We start from the raw sequence: 18408 nt of genomic DNA on the forward strand, positions 1-18408 counted from the left end.
TTCCCCTCCATACACCCCTATTCCCCTCCAGATTCCTCTGTTCCTCTCCATACTCTTCTGTTCCTCTCCAGACTCTTCTGTTCCTCTCCAGACTCCTCTGTTCCTCTCCAGACCCTTTTCTTCCTCTCCAGACTCCTCTTTTCCTCTCCAGACTCCTCTGTTCCCCTCCAGACTCCTCTGTTCCCCTCCAAACTCTTCTGTTCCCCTCCAAACTCCTCTGTCCCCTATAGACTCCTCTGTCTCCTCCAGACTCCACTGTTCCTCGCCAGACTCCACTGTCCTCTTCAGACTCCTCTTTTCCCCTACAGACTCCTCTATTCCCCTCCACATTCCTCTGTCTCCTCCAGACTCTTCTGTCCCCTCCAGATTCGTTAATCCCCTCCAGACTCCTCTGTCCCCTCCAGACTCCTTAGTCCCCTCCAGACTCCTTAATCCCCCCCAGACTCCTCTGTTCCCCTCCAGACTCCTCTGTTCCCCTCCAGACTCCTCTGTTCCCCTCCATACTCCCCTGTTCCCCTCCATACTCCCCTGTTCTCCTCCATATTCTTCTGTTCCCATCCAGACCTTTTTGTTCCCATCCAGACCTTTCTGTTCTCCTTCAGATGCCTCTGTTCTCCTTCAGATGCCTCTGTTCTCCTTCAGACTCCTCTGTCCCCTCCAGACTCCTCTGTGCTCTCCAGATTCCTCTGTTCCCCTCCAGACTCCTCTGTCTCCTCTGTTTCCTCCAGACCCCTCTGTTCCTCTCCAGACTCCGCAGTCCCCTCCAGACTTCTCTGTTCCCCACCATACTCCTCTGTTCCCCTCCATACACCCCTATTCCCCTCCAGATTCCTCTGTTCCTCTCCATACTCTTCTGTTCCTCTCCAGACTCTTCTGTTCCTCTCCAGACTCCTCTGTTCCTCTCCAGACCCTTTTCTTCCTCTCCAGACTCCTCTGTTCCTCTCCAGACTCCTCTGTTCCTCTCCAGACCCAACTGTTCTCCTTCAGACTCCTATGTCTTCCTCCAGAATTCTCTGTTGCCATCCAGACTCCTCTATTGCCCTCCAGACTCCTCTGTTCCTCTCCAGACGCCTCTCTTCTCCTCCAGACTCCTCTGTCTTCTCCAGATCTCAAGACTCCTGTCTTCTCCAGACTCCTCTGTTGCTTTCCAGACTCCTCTGTTGCCCTCCAGACTCCTCTGTTGCCCTCCAGACTCCTCTGTTCCCCTCCAAACTTCTCTCTTCCCCTCCAAACTTCTCTGTCCCCCTCCAGACTCCTCTGTCGCCCTCCAGACTCATCTGTTCCCCTCCAGACTCTTTTGTTCCCCTCCAGACTCTTCTGTTCCCCTCCAGACTCTTCTGTTCCCCTCCAGACACTTCTGTTCCCCTCCAGACACTTCTGTTCCCCTCCAGACTGCTCTGTTCCCCTCCACACTGCTCTGTTCCCCTCCAGACTGCTCTGTTCCCCTCCAGACTCCTCTCTTCTCCTCCAGACTCCTCTCTTCTCCTCCAGACTCCTCTCTTCTCCGCCAGACTCCTCTCTTCTCCTCCAGACTCCTGTCTTCTCCTCCAGACTCCTCTCTTCTCCTCCAGACTCCTCTGTTCTTCTCCATACTCTTTTGTTCCCCTCCAGACTCCTGTGTCCCCTCCAGACTCCTGTGTCCCCTCCAGCCTCCTCTGTTCTCCTCCAGACTACTCTGTTCCTCTCCAGACCCCTCTGTTCCCCTCCATACTCTTCTATTCCCCTCCAGACTCTTCTGTTCCTCTCCAGACTCCTCTGTTCCTCTCCAGACCCTTTTCTTCCTCTCCAGACTCCTCTTTTCCTCTCCAGACTCCTCTTTTCCTCTCCAGACTCCTCTGTTCCTCTCCAGACTCCTCTGTTCCTCTCCAGGCCCAACTGTTCTCCTTCAGACTCCTATGTCTTCCTCCAGACTTCTCTGTTGCCCTCCAGACTCCTCTGTTGCCCTCCAGACTCCTCTGTTGCCCTCCAGACTCCTCTGTTCCTCTCCAGACGCCTCTCTTCTCCTCCAGACTCCTCTGTCTTCTCCAGACTCCTGTCTTCTCCAGACTCCTCTGTTGCCCTCCAGACTTCTCTGTTCCCCTCCAAACTTCTCTCTTCCCCTCCAAACTTCTCTGTCCTCCTCCAGACTCCTCTGTCCCCTCCAGACTCCTCTATTCCCCTCCAGATTCCTCTGTCCCATCCAGATTCCTCTGTCCCCTCCAGAATCCTCTGTTCCCCTCCAGACTCCTCTGTTCCCCTCCAGACTCCCCTGTTCTCCTCCATACTCTTCTGTTCCTCTCCAGACTCCTCTGTTCCTCAGACTCCTCTGTCCTCTCTGCACTCCTCTGTTCTCCTTCAGACTCTTCTGTCCTCCTTCAGACTCCTCTGTCCTCTCCACACTCCTCTGTCCTCTCCACACTCCTGTTTTCCCCTCCAGACTCCTGTTTTCCCCTCCAGACTCCTCTGTTCCCCTCCAGACTCCTCTGTCCCCTACAGACTCCTCTGTCCCCTACAGATTCCTCTGTTCCCCTCCAGACTCCTCTGTTCCCCTCCAGAATCCTCTGTTCCCCTCCAGACTCCTCTGTCTCCTCCAGACTCCTCTGTCCTGTCCAGACTCCTCTGTCCCCTTCAGACTCCTCTGTCCCCTCCTGACTCCTCTGTTCTCATCAAGACTCCTCTGTTCCCCTCCAGACTTCTCTGTTCCCCTCCAGACTTCTCTGTTCCCCTCCAGACTCCTCTGTCTCCTCCAGACTCCTCTGTCCTCTCCAGACTCCTCTGTTCTCCTCCATACACTTGTGTTCCTCTTCAGACCCGTCTGTTCTCCTCCAGACTCTTCTGTTCCCCTCCATACTCTTCTGTTCCCCTCCAACTCTTCTGTTTTCCTCCATACTCCTCTGTTCTCCTCCAGACTCCTCTGTTCTCCTCCAGACTCCTCTGTCCCCTACAGACTCCTCTGTTTCCCTCTATACTCTTCTGTTCCCCTCCAGACTCCTCTGTTCCCCTCCAGACTCCTCTGTTCCCCTCCAAACTCTTCTGTTCCCCTCCAAACTCCTCTGTCCCCTATAGACTCCTCTGTCTCCTCCAGACTCCACTGTTCCTCGCCAGACTCCACTGTCCTCTTCAGACTCCTCTTTTCCCCTACAGACTCCTCTATTCCCCTCCACATTCCTCTGTCTCCTCCAGACTCTTCTGTCCCCTCCAGATTCGTTAATCCCCTCCAGACTCCTCTGTCCCCTCCAGACTCCTTAGTCCCCTCCAGACTCCTTAATCCCCCCCAGACTCCTCTGTTCCCCTCCAGACTCTTCTGTTCCCCTCCAGACTCCTCTGTTCCCCTCCATACTCCCCTGTTCCCCTCCATACTCCCCTGTTCTCCTCCATATTCTTCTGTTCCCATCCAGACCTTTTTGTTCCCATCCAGACCTTTCTGTTCTCCTTCAGATGCCTCTGTTCTCCTTCAGACTCCTCTGTCCCCTCCAGACTCCTCTGTGCTCTCCAGATTCCTCTGTTCCCCTCCAGACTCCTCTGTCTCCTCTGTTTCCTCCAGACCCCTCTGTTCCTCTCCAGACTCCGCAGTCCCCTCCAGACTCCATAATCTCTTCCAGACTCCTCTGTTCCCCACCATACTCCTCTGTTCCCCTCCATACACCCCTATTCCCCTCCAGATTCCTCTGTTCCTCTCCATACTCTTCTGTTCCTCTCCAGACTCTTCTGTTCCTCTCCAGACTCCTCTGTTCCTCTCCAGACCCTTTTCTTCCTCTCCAGACTCCTCTTTTCCTCTCCAGACTCCTCTGTTCCCCTCCAGACTCCTCTGTTCCCCTCCAAACTCTTCTGTTCCCCTCCAAACTCCTCTGTCCCCTATAGACTCCTCTGTCTCCTCCAGACTCCACTGTTCCTCGCCAGACTCCACTGTCCTCTTCAGACTCCTCTTTTCCCCTACAGACTCCTCTATTCCCCTCCACATTCCTCTATTCCCCTCCACATTCCTCTGTCTCCTCCAGACTCTTCTGTCCCCTCCAGATTCGTTAATCCCCTCCAGACTCCTCTGTCCCCTCCAGACTCCTTAGTCCCCTCCAGACTCCTTAATCCCCCCCAGACTCCTCTGTTCCCCTCCAGACTCCTCTGTTCCCCTCCAGACTCCTCTGTTCCCCTCCATACTCCCCTGTTCCCCTCCATACTCCCCTGTTCTCCTCCATATTCTTCTGTTCCCATCCAGACCTTTTTGTTCCCATCCAGACCTTTCTGTTCTCCTTCAGATGCCTCTGTTCTCCTTCAGATGCCTCTGTTCTCCTTCAGACTCCTCTGTCCCCTCCAGACTCCTCTGTGCTCTCCAGATTCCTCTGTTCCCCTCCAGACTCCTCTGTCTCCTCTGTTTCCTCCAGACCCCTCTGTTCCTCTCCAGACTCCGCAGTCCCCTCCAGACTTCTCTGTTCCCCACCATACTCCTCTGTTCCCCTCCATACACCCCTATTCCCCTCCAGATTCCTCTGTTCCTCTCCATACTCTTCTGTTCCTCTCCAGACTCTTCTGTTCCTCTCCAGACTCCTCTGTTCCTCTCCAGACCCTTTTCTTCCTCTCCAGACTCCTCTGTTCCTCTCCAGACTCCTCTGTTCCTCTCCAGACCCAACTGTTCTCCTTCAGACTCCTATGTCTTCCTCCAGAATTCTCTGTTGCCATCCAGACTCCTCTATTGCCCTCCAGACTCCTCTGTTCCTCTCCAGACGCCTCTCTTCTCCTCCAGACTCCTCTGTCTTCTCCAGATCTCAAGACTCCTGTCTTCTCCAGACTCCTCTGTTGCTTTCCAGACTCCTCTGTTGCCCTCCAGACTCCTCTGTTGCCCTCCAGACTCCTCTGTTCCCCTCCAAACTTCTCTCTTCCCCTCCAAACTTCTCTGTCCCCCTCCAGACTCCTCTGTCGCCCTCCAGACTCATCTGTTCCCCTCCAGACTCTTTTGTTCCCCTCCAGACTCTTCTGTTCCCCTCCAGACTCTTCTGTTCCCCTCCAGACACTTCTGTTCCCCTCCAGACACTTCTGTTCCCCTCCAGACTGCTCTGTTCCCCTCCACACTGCTCTGTTCCCCTCCAGACTGCTCTGTTCCCCTCCAGACTCCTCTCTTCTCCTCCAGACTCCTCTCTTCTCCTCCAGACTCCTCTCTTCTCCGCCAGACTCCTCTCTTCTCCTCCAGACTCCTGTCTTCTCCTCCAGACTCCTCTCTTCTCCTCCAGACTCCTCTGTTCTTCTCCATACTCTTTTGTTCCCCTCCAGACTCCTGTGTCCCCTCCAGACTCCTGTGTCCCCTCCAGCCTCCTCTGTTCTCCTCCAGACTACTCTGTTCCTCTCCAGACCCCTCTGTTCCCCTCCATACTCTTCTATTCCCCTCCAGACTCTTCTGTTCCTCTCCAGACTCCTCTGTTCCTCTCCAGACCCTTTTCTTCCTCTCCAGACTCCTCTTTTCCTCTCCAGACTCCTCTTTTCCTCTCCAGACTCCTCTGTTCCTCTCCAGACTCCTCTGTTCCTCTCCAGGCCCAACTGTTCTCCTTCAGACTCCTATGTCTTCCTCCAGACTTCTCTGTTGCCCTCCAGACTCCTCTGTTGCCCTCCAGACTCCTCTGTTGCCCTCCAGACTCCTCTGTTCCTCTCCAGACGCCTCTCTTCTCCTCCAGACTCCTCTGTCTTCTCCAGACTCCTGTCTTCTCCAGACTCCTCTGTTGCCCTCCAGACTTCTCTGTTCCCCTCCAAACTTCTCTCTTCCCCTCCAAACTTCTCTGTCCTCCTCCAGACTCTTTTGTTCCCCTCCAGACTCTTTTGTTCCCCTCCAGACTCTTCTGTTCCCCTCCAGACTCTTCTGTTCCCCTCCAGACTGCTCTCTTCTCCTCCAGACTCCTCTCTTCTCCTCCAGACTCCTCTCTTCTCCTCCAGACTCCTGTCTTCTCCTCCAGACTCCTCTCTTCTCCTCCAGACTCCTCTGTTCTTCTCCAAACTTCTCTCTTCCCCTCCAGACTCCTGTGTCCCCTCCAGACTCCTGTGTCCCCTCCAGACTCCTGTGTCCCCTCCAGACTCCTCTGTTCCTCTCCAGACCCCTCTGTTCCCCTCCAGACTCTTCTGTTCCCCTCCAGACTCTTCTGTTCTCCTCCAGACCCCTCTGTTCTCCTCCAGACTCTTCTGTTCTCGTCCAGACTCCTCTGTCCCCTCCAGACTCCTCCTGTGCTCTCCAGACTCCTCTGATGTCCTCCAGACTCCTCTGCTCCTCTCCAGACTCCTCTATCCCCTTCAGACTCCTCTGTCTCCTCTAGACTCCTCTTTCTCCTTCAGACTCCTATGTCCTCTCCAGACTCCTCTGTTCTCCTCCATACACTTGTGTTCTTCTCCATACCCGTCTGTTCCCCTCCAGACTCCTCTGTTCCTCTCAAGACCCCCCTCTTCTTCTCCAGACCCCACTGTTCCCCTCCAGACTCCTCTGTTCCCCTCCAGACTCTTATGTTCCCCTCCAAACTCTTCTATTCCTCTCCAGACCCCACTGTTCTCCTTTAGACTCCCCTGTCGCTTTCAGACTTCTTTGTCCTCCTCCAGACTCCTCTGTCCTCCTCCAGACTTTTCTGTTCCCTTCAGTGCCCTATGTTTCCATTACCTCAGTGCATGTGACACCGCACAGTCTACAGATTTTTGTGAATGATGAAACTTTTCCTTTATCTACAATGTGCTGCCCCTTTAAATCTCTGCAGTGACTGTTAAAAGGATGAACCAGGGAGCTAATAAAGCTGAGACAATGTAAAGTACAATGACTTCTACTTTGTGTTAGAATTCCAGTGATTAGGGGGGTGCACAGTACAGGGGGAGGTCTGGTCCAGTACAGGAGGAGGTCTGGTCCAGTACAGGGGGTGCACAGAACAGGAGGTGGTCTGGTCCAGTACAGGAGGAGGTCTGGTCCAGTACAGGGGGGTGCACAGAACAGAGGGAGGTCTGGTCCAGTACAGGGGGGTGCACAGTACAGGGGGAGGTCTTGTCCAGTACAGGGGGAGGTCTGGTCCAGTACAGGGGGTGCACAGTACAGGAGGAGGTCTGGTCCAGTACAGGGGGGTGCACAGTACAGGGGGAGGTCTGGTCCAGTACAGGAGGAGGTCTGGTCCAGTACAGGGGGAGGTGTGTTCACAGTAGAGGGGGGTTGCACAGTACAGGAGGAGGTCTGGTCCAGTACAGGGGGAGGTGTGTTCACAGTACAGGGGGGTTGCACAGTACAGGAGGAGGTCTGGTCCAGTACAGGGGGGTGCACAGTACAGGGGGAGGTGTGTTCACAGTACAGGGGGGGTGCACAGTACAGGAGGAGGTCTGGTCCAGTACAGGGGGGTGCACAGTACAGGAGGAGGTCTGGTCCAGTACAGGGGGGTGCACAGTACAGGAGGAGGTCTGGTCCAGTACAGGGGGGTGCACAGTACAGGAGGAGGTCTGGTCCAGTACAGGGGGGTGCACAGTACAGGGGGAGGTCTGGTCCAGTACAGGAGGAGGTCTGGTCCAGTACAGGGGGAGGTGTGTTCACAGTAGAGGGGGGTTGCACAGTACAGGAGGAGGTCTGGTCCAGTACAGGGGGAGGTGTGTTCACAGTACAGGGGGGTTGGACAGTACAGGAGGAGGTCTGGTCCAGTACAGGGGGGTGCACAGTACAGGGGGAGGTGTGTTCACAGTACAGGGGGGGTGCACAGTACAGGAGGAGGTCTGGTCCAGTACAGGGGGGTGCACAGAACAGGAGGATGACTGGTCCAGTACAGGGGGAGGTCTGTTCACAGTACAGGGGGTGCACAGTACAGAGGGAGGTCTGGTCCAGTACAGGGGGGTGCACAGTACAGGGGGAGGTCTGGTCCAGTACAGGGGGGGTGCACAGTACAGGAGGAGGTCTGGTCCAGTACAGGGGGGTGCACAGAACAGGGGGAGGTCTGGTCCTGTACAGGGGGGTGCACAGTACAGAGGGAGGTCTGGTCCAGTACAGGAGGAGGTCTGGTGCAGTACAGGGGGAGGTGGGGGAGGTCTGGTCCAGTACAGGGGTGGGGTGCACAGTGCAGGGGGAGGTCTGGTCCAGTACGGGGGCGGGGGGGTCTTGTCCAGTACAGTCGGGTGCACAGTACAGGAGGAGGTCTGTTCACAGTACAGGGGGGTGCACAGTACAGGAGGAGGTCTGTTCACAGTACAGAGGGAGGTCTGGTCCAGTACAGGGGGGGTGCACAGTACAGGGGGAGGTCTGGTACAGTACAGGGGGGGGGGGTGCACAGTACAGGGGGAGGTCTGATCCAGTACAGGGGGGGGTGCACAGTACAGGGGGAGGTCTGGTCCAGTACAGGGGGGTGCACAGTGCAGGAGTAGGTCTGGTCCAGTACAGGGGGGTGCACAGTACAGGGGGAGGTCTTGTCCCGTACAGGGGGGTGCACAGTACAGGAGGAGGTATGGTCCTGTACAAGGGGGTGCACAGTACAGGGGGAGGTCTGGTCCAGTACAGGAGGAGGTCTGGTCCAGTACAGGGGGAGGTGTGTTCACAGTAGAGGGGGGTTGCACAATACAGGAGGAGGTCTGTTCCAGTACAGGGGGAGGTGTGTTCACAGTACAGGGGGGTTTCACAGTACAGGAGGAGGTCTGGTCCAGTACAGGGGGGTGCACAGTACAGGGGGAGGTGTGTTCACAGTACAGGGGGGGTGCACAGTACAGGAGGAGGTCTGGTCCAGTACAGGGGGGTGCACAGAACAGGAGGATGACTGGTCCAGTACAGGGGGAGGTCTGTTCACAGTACAGGGGGGAGCACAGTACAGAGAGAGGTCTGGTCCAGTACAGGAGGAGGTCTGGTCCAGTACAGGGGGAGGTGTGGGAGGTCTGGTCCAGTACAGGGGTGGGGTGCACAGTGCAGGGGGAGGTCTGGTCCAGTATGGGGGGGGGTGCACAGTACAAGGGGGGGGGTCTTGTCCAGTACAGGGGGGTGCACAGTACAGGAGGAGGTCTGTTCACAGTACAGGGTGGTGCACAGTACAGGAGGAGGTCTGGTCCAGTACAGGGGGGGGAATGCACAGTACAGGGGGAGGTCTGGTCCAGTACAGGGTGGGGGGTGTTGCACAGTACAGGGGGAGGTCTGGTCCAGTACAGGGGGGGGGTGCACAGTACAGGGGGAGGTCTGGTCCAGTACAGGGGGGGGGGTGCACAGTACAGGGGGAGGTCTGGTCCAGTACAGGGGGGGGAGGTGCACAGTACAGGGGGAGGTCTGGTCCAGTACAGGGGGGGGTGCACAGTATAGGGGGAGGTCTTGTCCAGTACAGGGGGGTGCACAGTACAGGAGGAGGTCTGGTCCAGTACAGGGGGGTGCACAGTACAGGGGGGTCAGGGGGGTGCACAGTACAGGGGGAGGTCTGGTCCAGTACAGGGGGGGGGTGCACAGTACAGGGGGAGGTCTTGTCCAGTACAGGGGGGTGCACCGTACAGGAGGAGGTCTGGTCCAGTACAGGGGGGTGCACAGTACAGGGGGAGGTCTGGTCCAGTACAGGGAGGGGGGAGGGTGCACAGAACAGGGGGAGGTCTTGTCCAGTACAGGGGGGGAGTGCACAGTACAGGGGGAGGTCTGGTCCAGTACAGGGGGGGGGGGTGTTGCACAGTACAGGGGGAGGTCTGGTCCAGTACAGGGGGTGGGGGTGCACAGTACAGGGGGAGGTCTGGTCCAGTACAGGGGGGGGGTGCACAGTACAGGGGGAGGTCTGGTCCAGTACAGGGGGGGGGGTGCACAGTACAGGGGGAGGTCTGGTCCAGTACAGGGGGGGTGCACAGTATAGGGGGAGGTCTTGTCCAGTACAGGGGGGTGCACAGTACAGGAGGAGGTCTGGTCCAGTACAGGGGGGAAAATGCACAGTACAGGGGGAGGTCTGGTCCAGTACAGGGGGGGGGGCGCACAGTACAGGGGGAGGTCTGGTCCAGTACAGGGGGGGGGGGTTGCACAGTACAGGGGGAGGTCTGGTCCAGTACAGGGGGGGTGCACAGTATAGGGGGAGGTCTTGTCCAGTACAGCGGGGTGCACAGTACAGGAGGAGGTCTGGTCCAGTACAGGGGGGTGCACAGTACAGGGGAGTCAGGGGAGTTCACAGTACAGGAGGAGGTCTGGTCCAGTACAGGGGGGGGGGTGCACAGTACAGGGGGAGGTCTGGTCCAGTACAGGGAGGGGGGGGGTGCACAGTACAGGGGGAGGTCTGGTCCAGTACAGGGGGGGGGGGTGCACAGTACAGGGGGAGGTCTGGTCCAGTACAGGGGGGGGTGCACAGTATAGGGGGAGGTCTTGTCCAGTACAGGGGGGTGCACAGTACAGGAGGAGGTCTGGTCCAGTACAGGGGGGGGAATGCACAGTACAGGGGGGGGGTCTGGTCCAGTACAGGGGGGGGGGGGTGTTGCTCAGTACAGGGGGAGGTCTGGTCCAGTACAGGGGGGGGGGGGGCGCACAGTACAGGGGGAGGTCTGGTCCAGTACAGGGGGGGGGGTTGCACAGTACAGGGGGAGGTCTGGTCCAGTACAGGGGGGGGGGTGCACAGTACAGGGGGAGGTCTGGTCCAGTACAGGGGGGGGTGCACAGTATAGGGGGAGGTCTTGTCCAGTACAGGGGGGTGCACAGTACAGGAGGAGGTCTGGTCCAGTACAGGGGGGTGCACAGTACAGGAGGAGGTCTGGTCCAGTACAGGGGGGGGTGCACAGTACAGGAGGAGGTCTGGTCCAATACAGGGGGAGGATTAATTATATATATTTTTTTTAATTAAAAAAAGTTTTAAACTGGTTAATTGTTCCCCTTGGAGCATGTGATCATTTGTACATTAATTATACTGCATTCACAACTGTATAGTGTATTGTCATCTTCTTTAAGGGTATGTGCACACGTTAAGTGTTGGGTGCAGAAATTTCTGCACCATTTCTCTTGGCAGGAAAAACGCAGCGTACAATACTTTTTTTTATGCGTTTTTGGTGCGGATTTTTTGCATCAAAAGTGCTGAAACGATTGACATGCTGCAGATTTAAATCTGGAGGTCAGAAATATGCAACGTGTGCATGAGACTTCAGAATCCTCATTCACTTTGCTGGCATCAGGAAACCCTGCAGGTTTTGTGACCAATCTGCAATGTGTGCACAGACCCTAACCGTCTTAGGTTAAGTTCCCATGATGAGTTTTTTGGTGGCTTTTTGATGTTGCAGATTTTCTGCACCCAATAAGTAAAACAGGTTACCTGAATTTTTTGGGGGAAAAAACGCAGCATCGAAAATTCATTGTGTGAATGAAGCCTCAGGCCATGTGCACACGGTCCGTATTTTACATCTGTATTTTTCACCCACTCCTGGTTTTGGCTTCCAAATAAGTGATGTAAAATACTGAACGTGTGACCATCGCCTTAAGGACCGAGCATTTAATTTTTATTGTAATTTTTTTTCTGTGACGCCATTAATTTTACCACGTAATGAAGTGAAAAACTAAAAGAAATCCCAAGTGGCATAAAATATTTCTGACAGCGACATTTAACTCTTGCATTAGGCGCTAGATCTGATGGTATCATGAGCTCTGGCGCGATGTCCAGCGTGGTACGAGCCCTAATCCCGGCATCCATTGCTGCTTGTGTATGGTGGGTGCACGTCCGTCACTGAGGATTATATAAGGGGGATTCAGCCTGAATATAAGGTAGCAAACGCCACGTCATCAAGTAATCACAGGACACCGGATTCTGCTCTAGTTATCTGTAACGGTTTTATTTTTTTATGGTGACGCTCGTGCACGTCTGGACGTTAGTACGGAGCCATCGCTAGCGGGAGACGTCCCCTTCTCACCGGTCGGCTTTAATAATGGCGCTGCCTGCGTCTGTGAACAGATAAACATGAGATCAGGTTCTGCCTCTGGATCATTTCCACTCAAAATCTAGAAATATCCTGAAATGTTACACATTCTGTTCAGCCGTCTCTTAAAGGCGACTCCACACAGGACAAAGTGGGTTCACTAAGATAAACTTGTTGCCCGTAGCAACCAATCACAGCTCAGCTTTTACTTCTAAAGTGGCTCGGAATGCTGCATTGTGGCTGGTTGCTATGGGCAACAAGACCATTCTGTTTATGGCATAAGTCTGCGGTGACGTCTGGGCGCGTCTGTATCTCCTTCTAGACGCCATGTTGATATCACAATGTTCCTTTTCCGAAATCCGGAGCGAAATATGCAAATCGCTTAGACCACACCCGACCACACCCTCTGACTAAACAAAGGGGCCAAACCCACTCGCTATGTCATTGAATTATGGCATGACAACAGTAAGGGGCTATAAAAATCCCCCCTGGAGCCCTGGGCCATCACTTATCCTGCTCCTGGACCGGATGTAAGTATTGCCATCATGAAAGACGGAACACAGCGGACGTACAGTACTGACCAAAAGTTTGGACACACCTTCTCATTTAAAGATTTTTCTGTATTTTATTGACTATGAAAATTGTACATTCACACTGAAGGCATCAAAACTATGAATTACCACATGTGGAATTATATACTTAACAAAAAAGTGTGAAACAACGGAAAATATGTCTTATATTCTAGGTTCTTCACAGTAGCCACCTTTTGCTTTGATGACTGCTTTGCACACTCTTGGCATTCTCTTGATGAGCTTCAAGAGGTAGTCACCGGAAATGAGCCCCCTGAAACACCATGCCGGCCGCAGGACAGGTAATAGTATGTATTCGCGATAAGGCAGAGGCGCGGACAGTCGTGTGCTCACCTTATTCTCCTCTCAGGTCACAGACGCAGACGTTGCCGGCATGCAGAGTAAAGTGAGCGCCCTGAAACACCATGCCGGCCTCAGGACAGGTAATAGTATGTACTCACGATAAGTCAGAGGCACGGACAGTCGTGTGCTCACCTTATTCTCCTCTCAGGTCACAGACGCAGACGTCGCCGGCATGTAGTGTAAAGTGAGCCCCCTGAAACACCATGCCGGTCGCCGCACAGGTAATAGTATGTATTCGCAATAAGGCAGAGGCGCAGACAGTCGTGTGCTCACCTTATTCTCCTCCCAGGTCACAGACGCAGACGTTGCCGGCATGCAGAGTAAAGTGAGCCCCCTGAAACACCATGCCGGCCGCAGGACAGGTAGTAGTATGTATTCGCGATAAGGCAGAGGCGCGGACAGTCGTGTGCTCACCTTATTCTCCTCCCAGGTCACAGACGCAGACGTTGCCGGCATGCAGTGTACAGTGAGCCCCCTGAAACACCATGCCGGCCGCAGGACAGGTAATAGTATGTATTCACGATAAGGCAGAGGTGCGGACAGTCGTGTGCTCACCTTATTCTCCTCTCAGGTCACAGACGCAGATGTCGCCGGCATGCAGTGTAAAGTGAGCCGCCTGAAACACCATGCCGGCCGCAGGACAGGTAATAATATGTATTCGCGATAAGGCAGAGGCGCGGACAGTCGTGTGCTCACCTTATTCTCCTCCCAGGTCACAGACGCAGACGTTGCCGGCATGCAGTGTAAAGTGAGCCCCCTGAAACACCATGCCGGCCGCAGGACAGGTAATAGTATGTATTCACGATAAGGCAGAGGCGCGGACAGTCGTGTGCTCACCTTATTCTCCTCTCAGGTCACAGACGCAGACGTCGCCGGAATGCAGTGTAAAGTGAGCCCCCTGAAACACCATGCCGGCCGCAGGACAGGTAATAGTATGTATTCACGATAAGGCAGAGGTGTGGACAGTCGTGTGCTCACCTTATTCTCTTCTCAGGTCACAGACGCAGACGTCGCTGGCATGCAGTGTAAAGTGAGCCCCCTGAAACACCATGCCAGCCTCAGGACAGGTAATAGTATGTATTCACGATAAGGCAGAGGCGCGGACAGTCGTGTGCTCACCTTATTCTCCTCTCAGGTCACAGGCCCAGACGTCGCCGGCATGCAGAGTAAAGTGAGTAAAGTGCAGAGAGTATCACACAGGATAGGATTAGATACACAGCTCTGCAGACAGTATCACACAGGATAGGATTAGATACACGGCTCAGCAGACGGTATCACACAGGATAGGATTAGATACACTGCTCAGCAGACGGTATCACACAGGATAGGATTAGATACATGGCTCAGCAGACAGTATCACACAGGACAGGATTAGATACATGGCTCAGAAGACCGTATCACACAGGAGAGGGTTAGATACACAGCTCAGCAGACAGTATCACACAGGATAGGATTAGATACACGGCTCAGCAGACAGTATCACACAGGAGAGGGTTAGATACACGGCTCAGCAGACAGTATCACACAGGAGAGGGTTAGATACACGGCTCAGCAGACAGTATCACACAGGATAGGATTAGATACACGGCTCAGCAGACGGTATCACACAGGATAGGATTAGATACACGGCTCAGCAGACAGTATCACACAGGAAAGGATTAGATACACGGCTCAGCAGACGTATCACACAGGACAGGATTAGATACATGGCTCAGAAGACAGTATCACACAGGAGAGGATTAGATACACAGCTCAGCAGACGGTATCACACAGGATAGGATTAGATACACGGCTCAGCAGACAGTATCACACAGGAAAGGATTAGATACACGGCTCAGCAGACGTATCACACAGGACAGGATTAGATACATGGCTCAGAAGACAGTATCACACAGGAGAGGATTAGATACACAGCTCAGCAGACGGTATCACACAGGATAGGATTAGATACACAGCTCAGCAGACAGTATCACACAGGATAGGATTAGATACACGGCTCAGCAGACAGTATCACACAGGAGAGGGTTAGATACACGGCTCAGCAGACAGTATCACACAGGAAAGGGTTAGATACACGGCTCAGCAGACAGTATCACACAGGAGAGGGTTAGATACACGGCTCAGCAGACAGTATCACACAGGATAGGATTAGATACACGGCTCAGCAGACAGTATCACACAGGAGAGGATTAGATGCACGGCTCAGCAGACAGTATCACACAGGATAGGTTTAGATACACAGCTCAGCAGATAGTATCGCACAGGATAGGATTAGATACACGGCTCAAAAGACAGTATCACACAGCATAGGATTAGATACACGGCTCAGCAGACAGTATCACACAGGATATTTTTAGATACACAGCTCAGCAGATAGTATCACACAGGATAGGATTAGATACACAGCTCAGCAGACAGTATCACACAGGATATTTTTAGATACACAGCTCAGCAGACAGTATCACACAGGAGAGGATTAGATACACAGCTCAGCAGACAGTATCGCACAGGATAGGATTAGATACACGGCTCAAAAGACAGTATCACACAGCATAGGATTAGATACACGGCTCAGCAGACAGTATCACACAGGATATTTTTAGATACACAGCTCAGCAGATAGTATCACACAGGATAGGATTAGATACACAGCTCAGCAGACAGTATCGCACAGGATAGGATTAGATACACGGCTCAGCAGACAGTATCGCACAGCATAGGATTAGATACACAGCTCAGCAGACAGTATCGCACAGGATAGGATTAGATACACAGCTCAGCAGACGGTATCGCACAGCATAGGATTAGATACACAGCTCAGCAGATAGTATCACACAGGAGAGGATTAGATACACAGCTCAGCAGACAGTATCACACAGGATAGGATTAGATACACGGCTCAGCAGACAGTATCGCACAGGATAGGATTAGATACACGGCTCAGCAGACAGTATCGCACAGCATAGGATTAGATACACAGTTCAGCAGACGATATCACACAGCATAGGATTAGATACACAGCTCAGCAGATAGTATCACACAGGAGAGGATTAGATACACGGCTCAGCAGACATTATCACACAAAATAGGATTAGATACACGGCTCAGCAGACAGTATCACATAGGATAGGATTAGATACACGGCTCAGCAGACAGTTTCACACAGAAAAGGATTAGATACACGGCTCAGCAGACAGTATCACACAGTAGAGGATTAGATACACGGCTCAGCAGACAGTATCACACAGGAGACGATTAGATACACGGCTCAGCAAACAGTATCACACAGGATAGGATTAGATACCCGGCTCAGCAGACAGTATCACACAGGATAAGATTAGATACACGGCTCAGCAGACAGTATCACACAGAATAGGATTAGATACACGGCTCAGCAGACAGTATCACACAGGATAGGATTAGATACACGGCTCAGCAGACAGTATCACACAGGATAGGATTAGATACACGGCTCAGCAGACAGTATCACACAGGATAGGATTAGATACACGGCTCAGCAGACAGTATCACACAGGATAGGATTAGATACACGGCTCAGAAGACGGTATCACAAAGGACAGGATTAGATACACGGCTCAGCAGACAGTATCACACAGGAGAGGGTTAGATACACAGCTCAGCAGACAGTATCACACAGGATAGGATTAGATACACGGCTCAGCAGACAGTATCACACAGGATAGGATTAGATACACGGCTCAGCAGACAGTGTCACACAAGATAGGATTAGATACACGGCTCAGCAGACAGTATCACACAGGAAAGGGTTAGATACACAGCTCAGCAGACAGTATCACACAGGAGAGGATTAGATACACAGCTCAGCAGATAGTATTACACAGGAGAGGATTAGATACACAGCTCAGCAGATAGTATCACACAGGATAGGATTAGATACACGGCTCAGCAGACAGTATCACACAGGATAGGATTAGATACACGGCTCAGCAGACAGTATCACACAGGATAGGATTAGATACACGGCTCAGCAGACAGTATCACACAGGATAGGATTAGATACACGGCTCAGCAGACAGTATCACACAGGAGAGGGTTAGATACACAGTTCAGCAGACAGTGTCACACAGGATAGGATTAGATACACGGCTCAGCAGACAGTATCACACAGGTTAGGATTAGATACACGGCTCAGCAGACGGTATCACAAAGGATAGGATTAGATACAGCTCAGCAGACAGTGTCACACAGGATAGGATTAGATACATGGATCAGCAGACACTATCACACAGGAGAGGATTAGATACACGGCTCAGCAGTCAGTATCACACAGGATAGGATTAGATACATGGCTCAGCAGACAGTATCACACAGGAGAGGATTAGATACATGGATCAGCAGACATTATCACACAGGACAGGATTAGATACACGTCTCAGCAGACAGTATCAAACAGGAGAGGATTAGATACACAGCTCAGCAGACAGTATCACACAGCATAGGATTAGATACACGGCTCAGCAGACAGTATCACACAGGATAGGATTAGATACACAGCTCAGCAGACAGTGTCACACAGGGTAGGATTAGATACACGGCTCAGCAGACAGTATCACACAGGATAGGATTAGATACACAGCTCAGCAGACAGTATCACACAGGATAGGATTAGATACATGGCTCAGCAGACAGTATCACACAGGAGAGGATTAGATACACGTCTCAGCAGACAGTATCACACGTGAGAGGATTAGATACACGGCTCAGCAGACAGTATCACACAGCATAGGATTAGATACACGGCTCAGCAGACAGTATCACACAGGATAGGATTAGATACACGGCTCAGCAGACGGTATCACACAGGATAGGATTAGATACACGGCTCAGCAGACAGTATCACACAGGACAGGATTAGATACAGCGGTCAGCAGACGGTATCACTCAGGATAGGATTAGATACACGGGTCAGCAGACGGTATCACACAGGATAGGATTAGATACATGGCTCAGCAGACAGTATCACACAGGATAGGATTAGATACACAGCTCAGCAGACAGTATCACACAGAATAGGATTAGATACACGGCTCAGCAGACAGTATCACACAGGAGAGGATTAGATACACGGCTCAGCAGACAGTATCACATAGGATAGGATGAGATTCACAGCTCAGCAGACAGTATCACACAGGATAGGATTAGATACACGGCTCAGCAGACGGTATCACACAGGAGAGGATTTGATACACGGCTCAGCAGAGAGTATCACACAGGATAGGATTAGATACACAGCTCTGCAGACAGTATCACACAGGATAGGATTAGATACACGGCTCAGCAGACGGTATCACACAGGATAGGATTAGATACACTGCTCAGCCGACGGTATCACACAGGATAGAATTAGATACACGGCTCAGCACACAGTATCACACAGGAGAGGATTAGATACACAGCTCAGCAAACATTATAACACAGGAGAGGATTAGATACACAGCTCAGCAGACAGTATCACACAGGAGAGGATTAGACACACGGCTCAGCAGACAGTATCACACGTGAGAGGATTAGATACACGGCTCAGCAGACAGTATCACACAGCATAGGATTAGATACACGGCTCAGCACACAGTATCACACAGGATAGGATTAGATACACGGCTCAGCAGACGGTATCACACAGGATAGGATT

General features: G+C 52.7%; 1 protein-coding gene across 1 annotated transcript in view; it reads left to right on the plus strand.

The window, feature by feature from the left end:
• Positions 1 to 11541: 11541 nt before the first annotated feature.
• The window catches only part of LOC141243918 (sialidase-3-like), a 59452-nt gene continuing 52585 nt past the window's right edge, over positions 11542 to 18408 (plus strand). Inside the window, exon 1 of the mRNA XM_073668961.1 lies at positions 11542 to 11594. Within this exon, the coding sequence (XP_073525062.1) occupies positions 11542 to 11594 (53 nt within the window). The remainder of the gene's footprint in view (positions 11595 to 18408) is intronic.

This window comes from Phyllobates terribilis, unplaced genomic scaffold (genome assembly GCF_046119375.1).
Source record: "Phyllobates terribilis strain yellow unplaced genomic scaffold, ASM4611937v1 Scaffold_2__4_contigs__length_985480577, whole genome shotgun sequence".
NCBI classification, from domain to species: Eukaryota; Metazoa; Chordata; class Amphibia; order Anura; family Dendrobatidae; genus Phyllobates; species Phyllobates terribilis.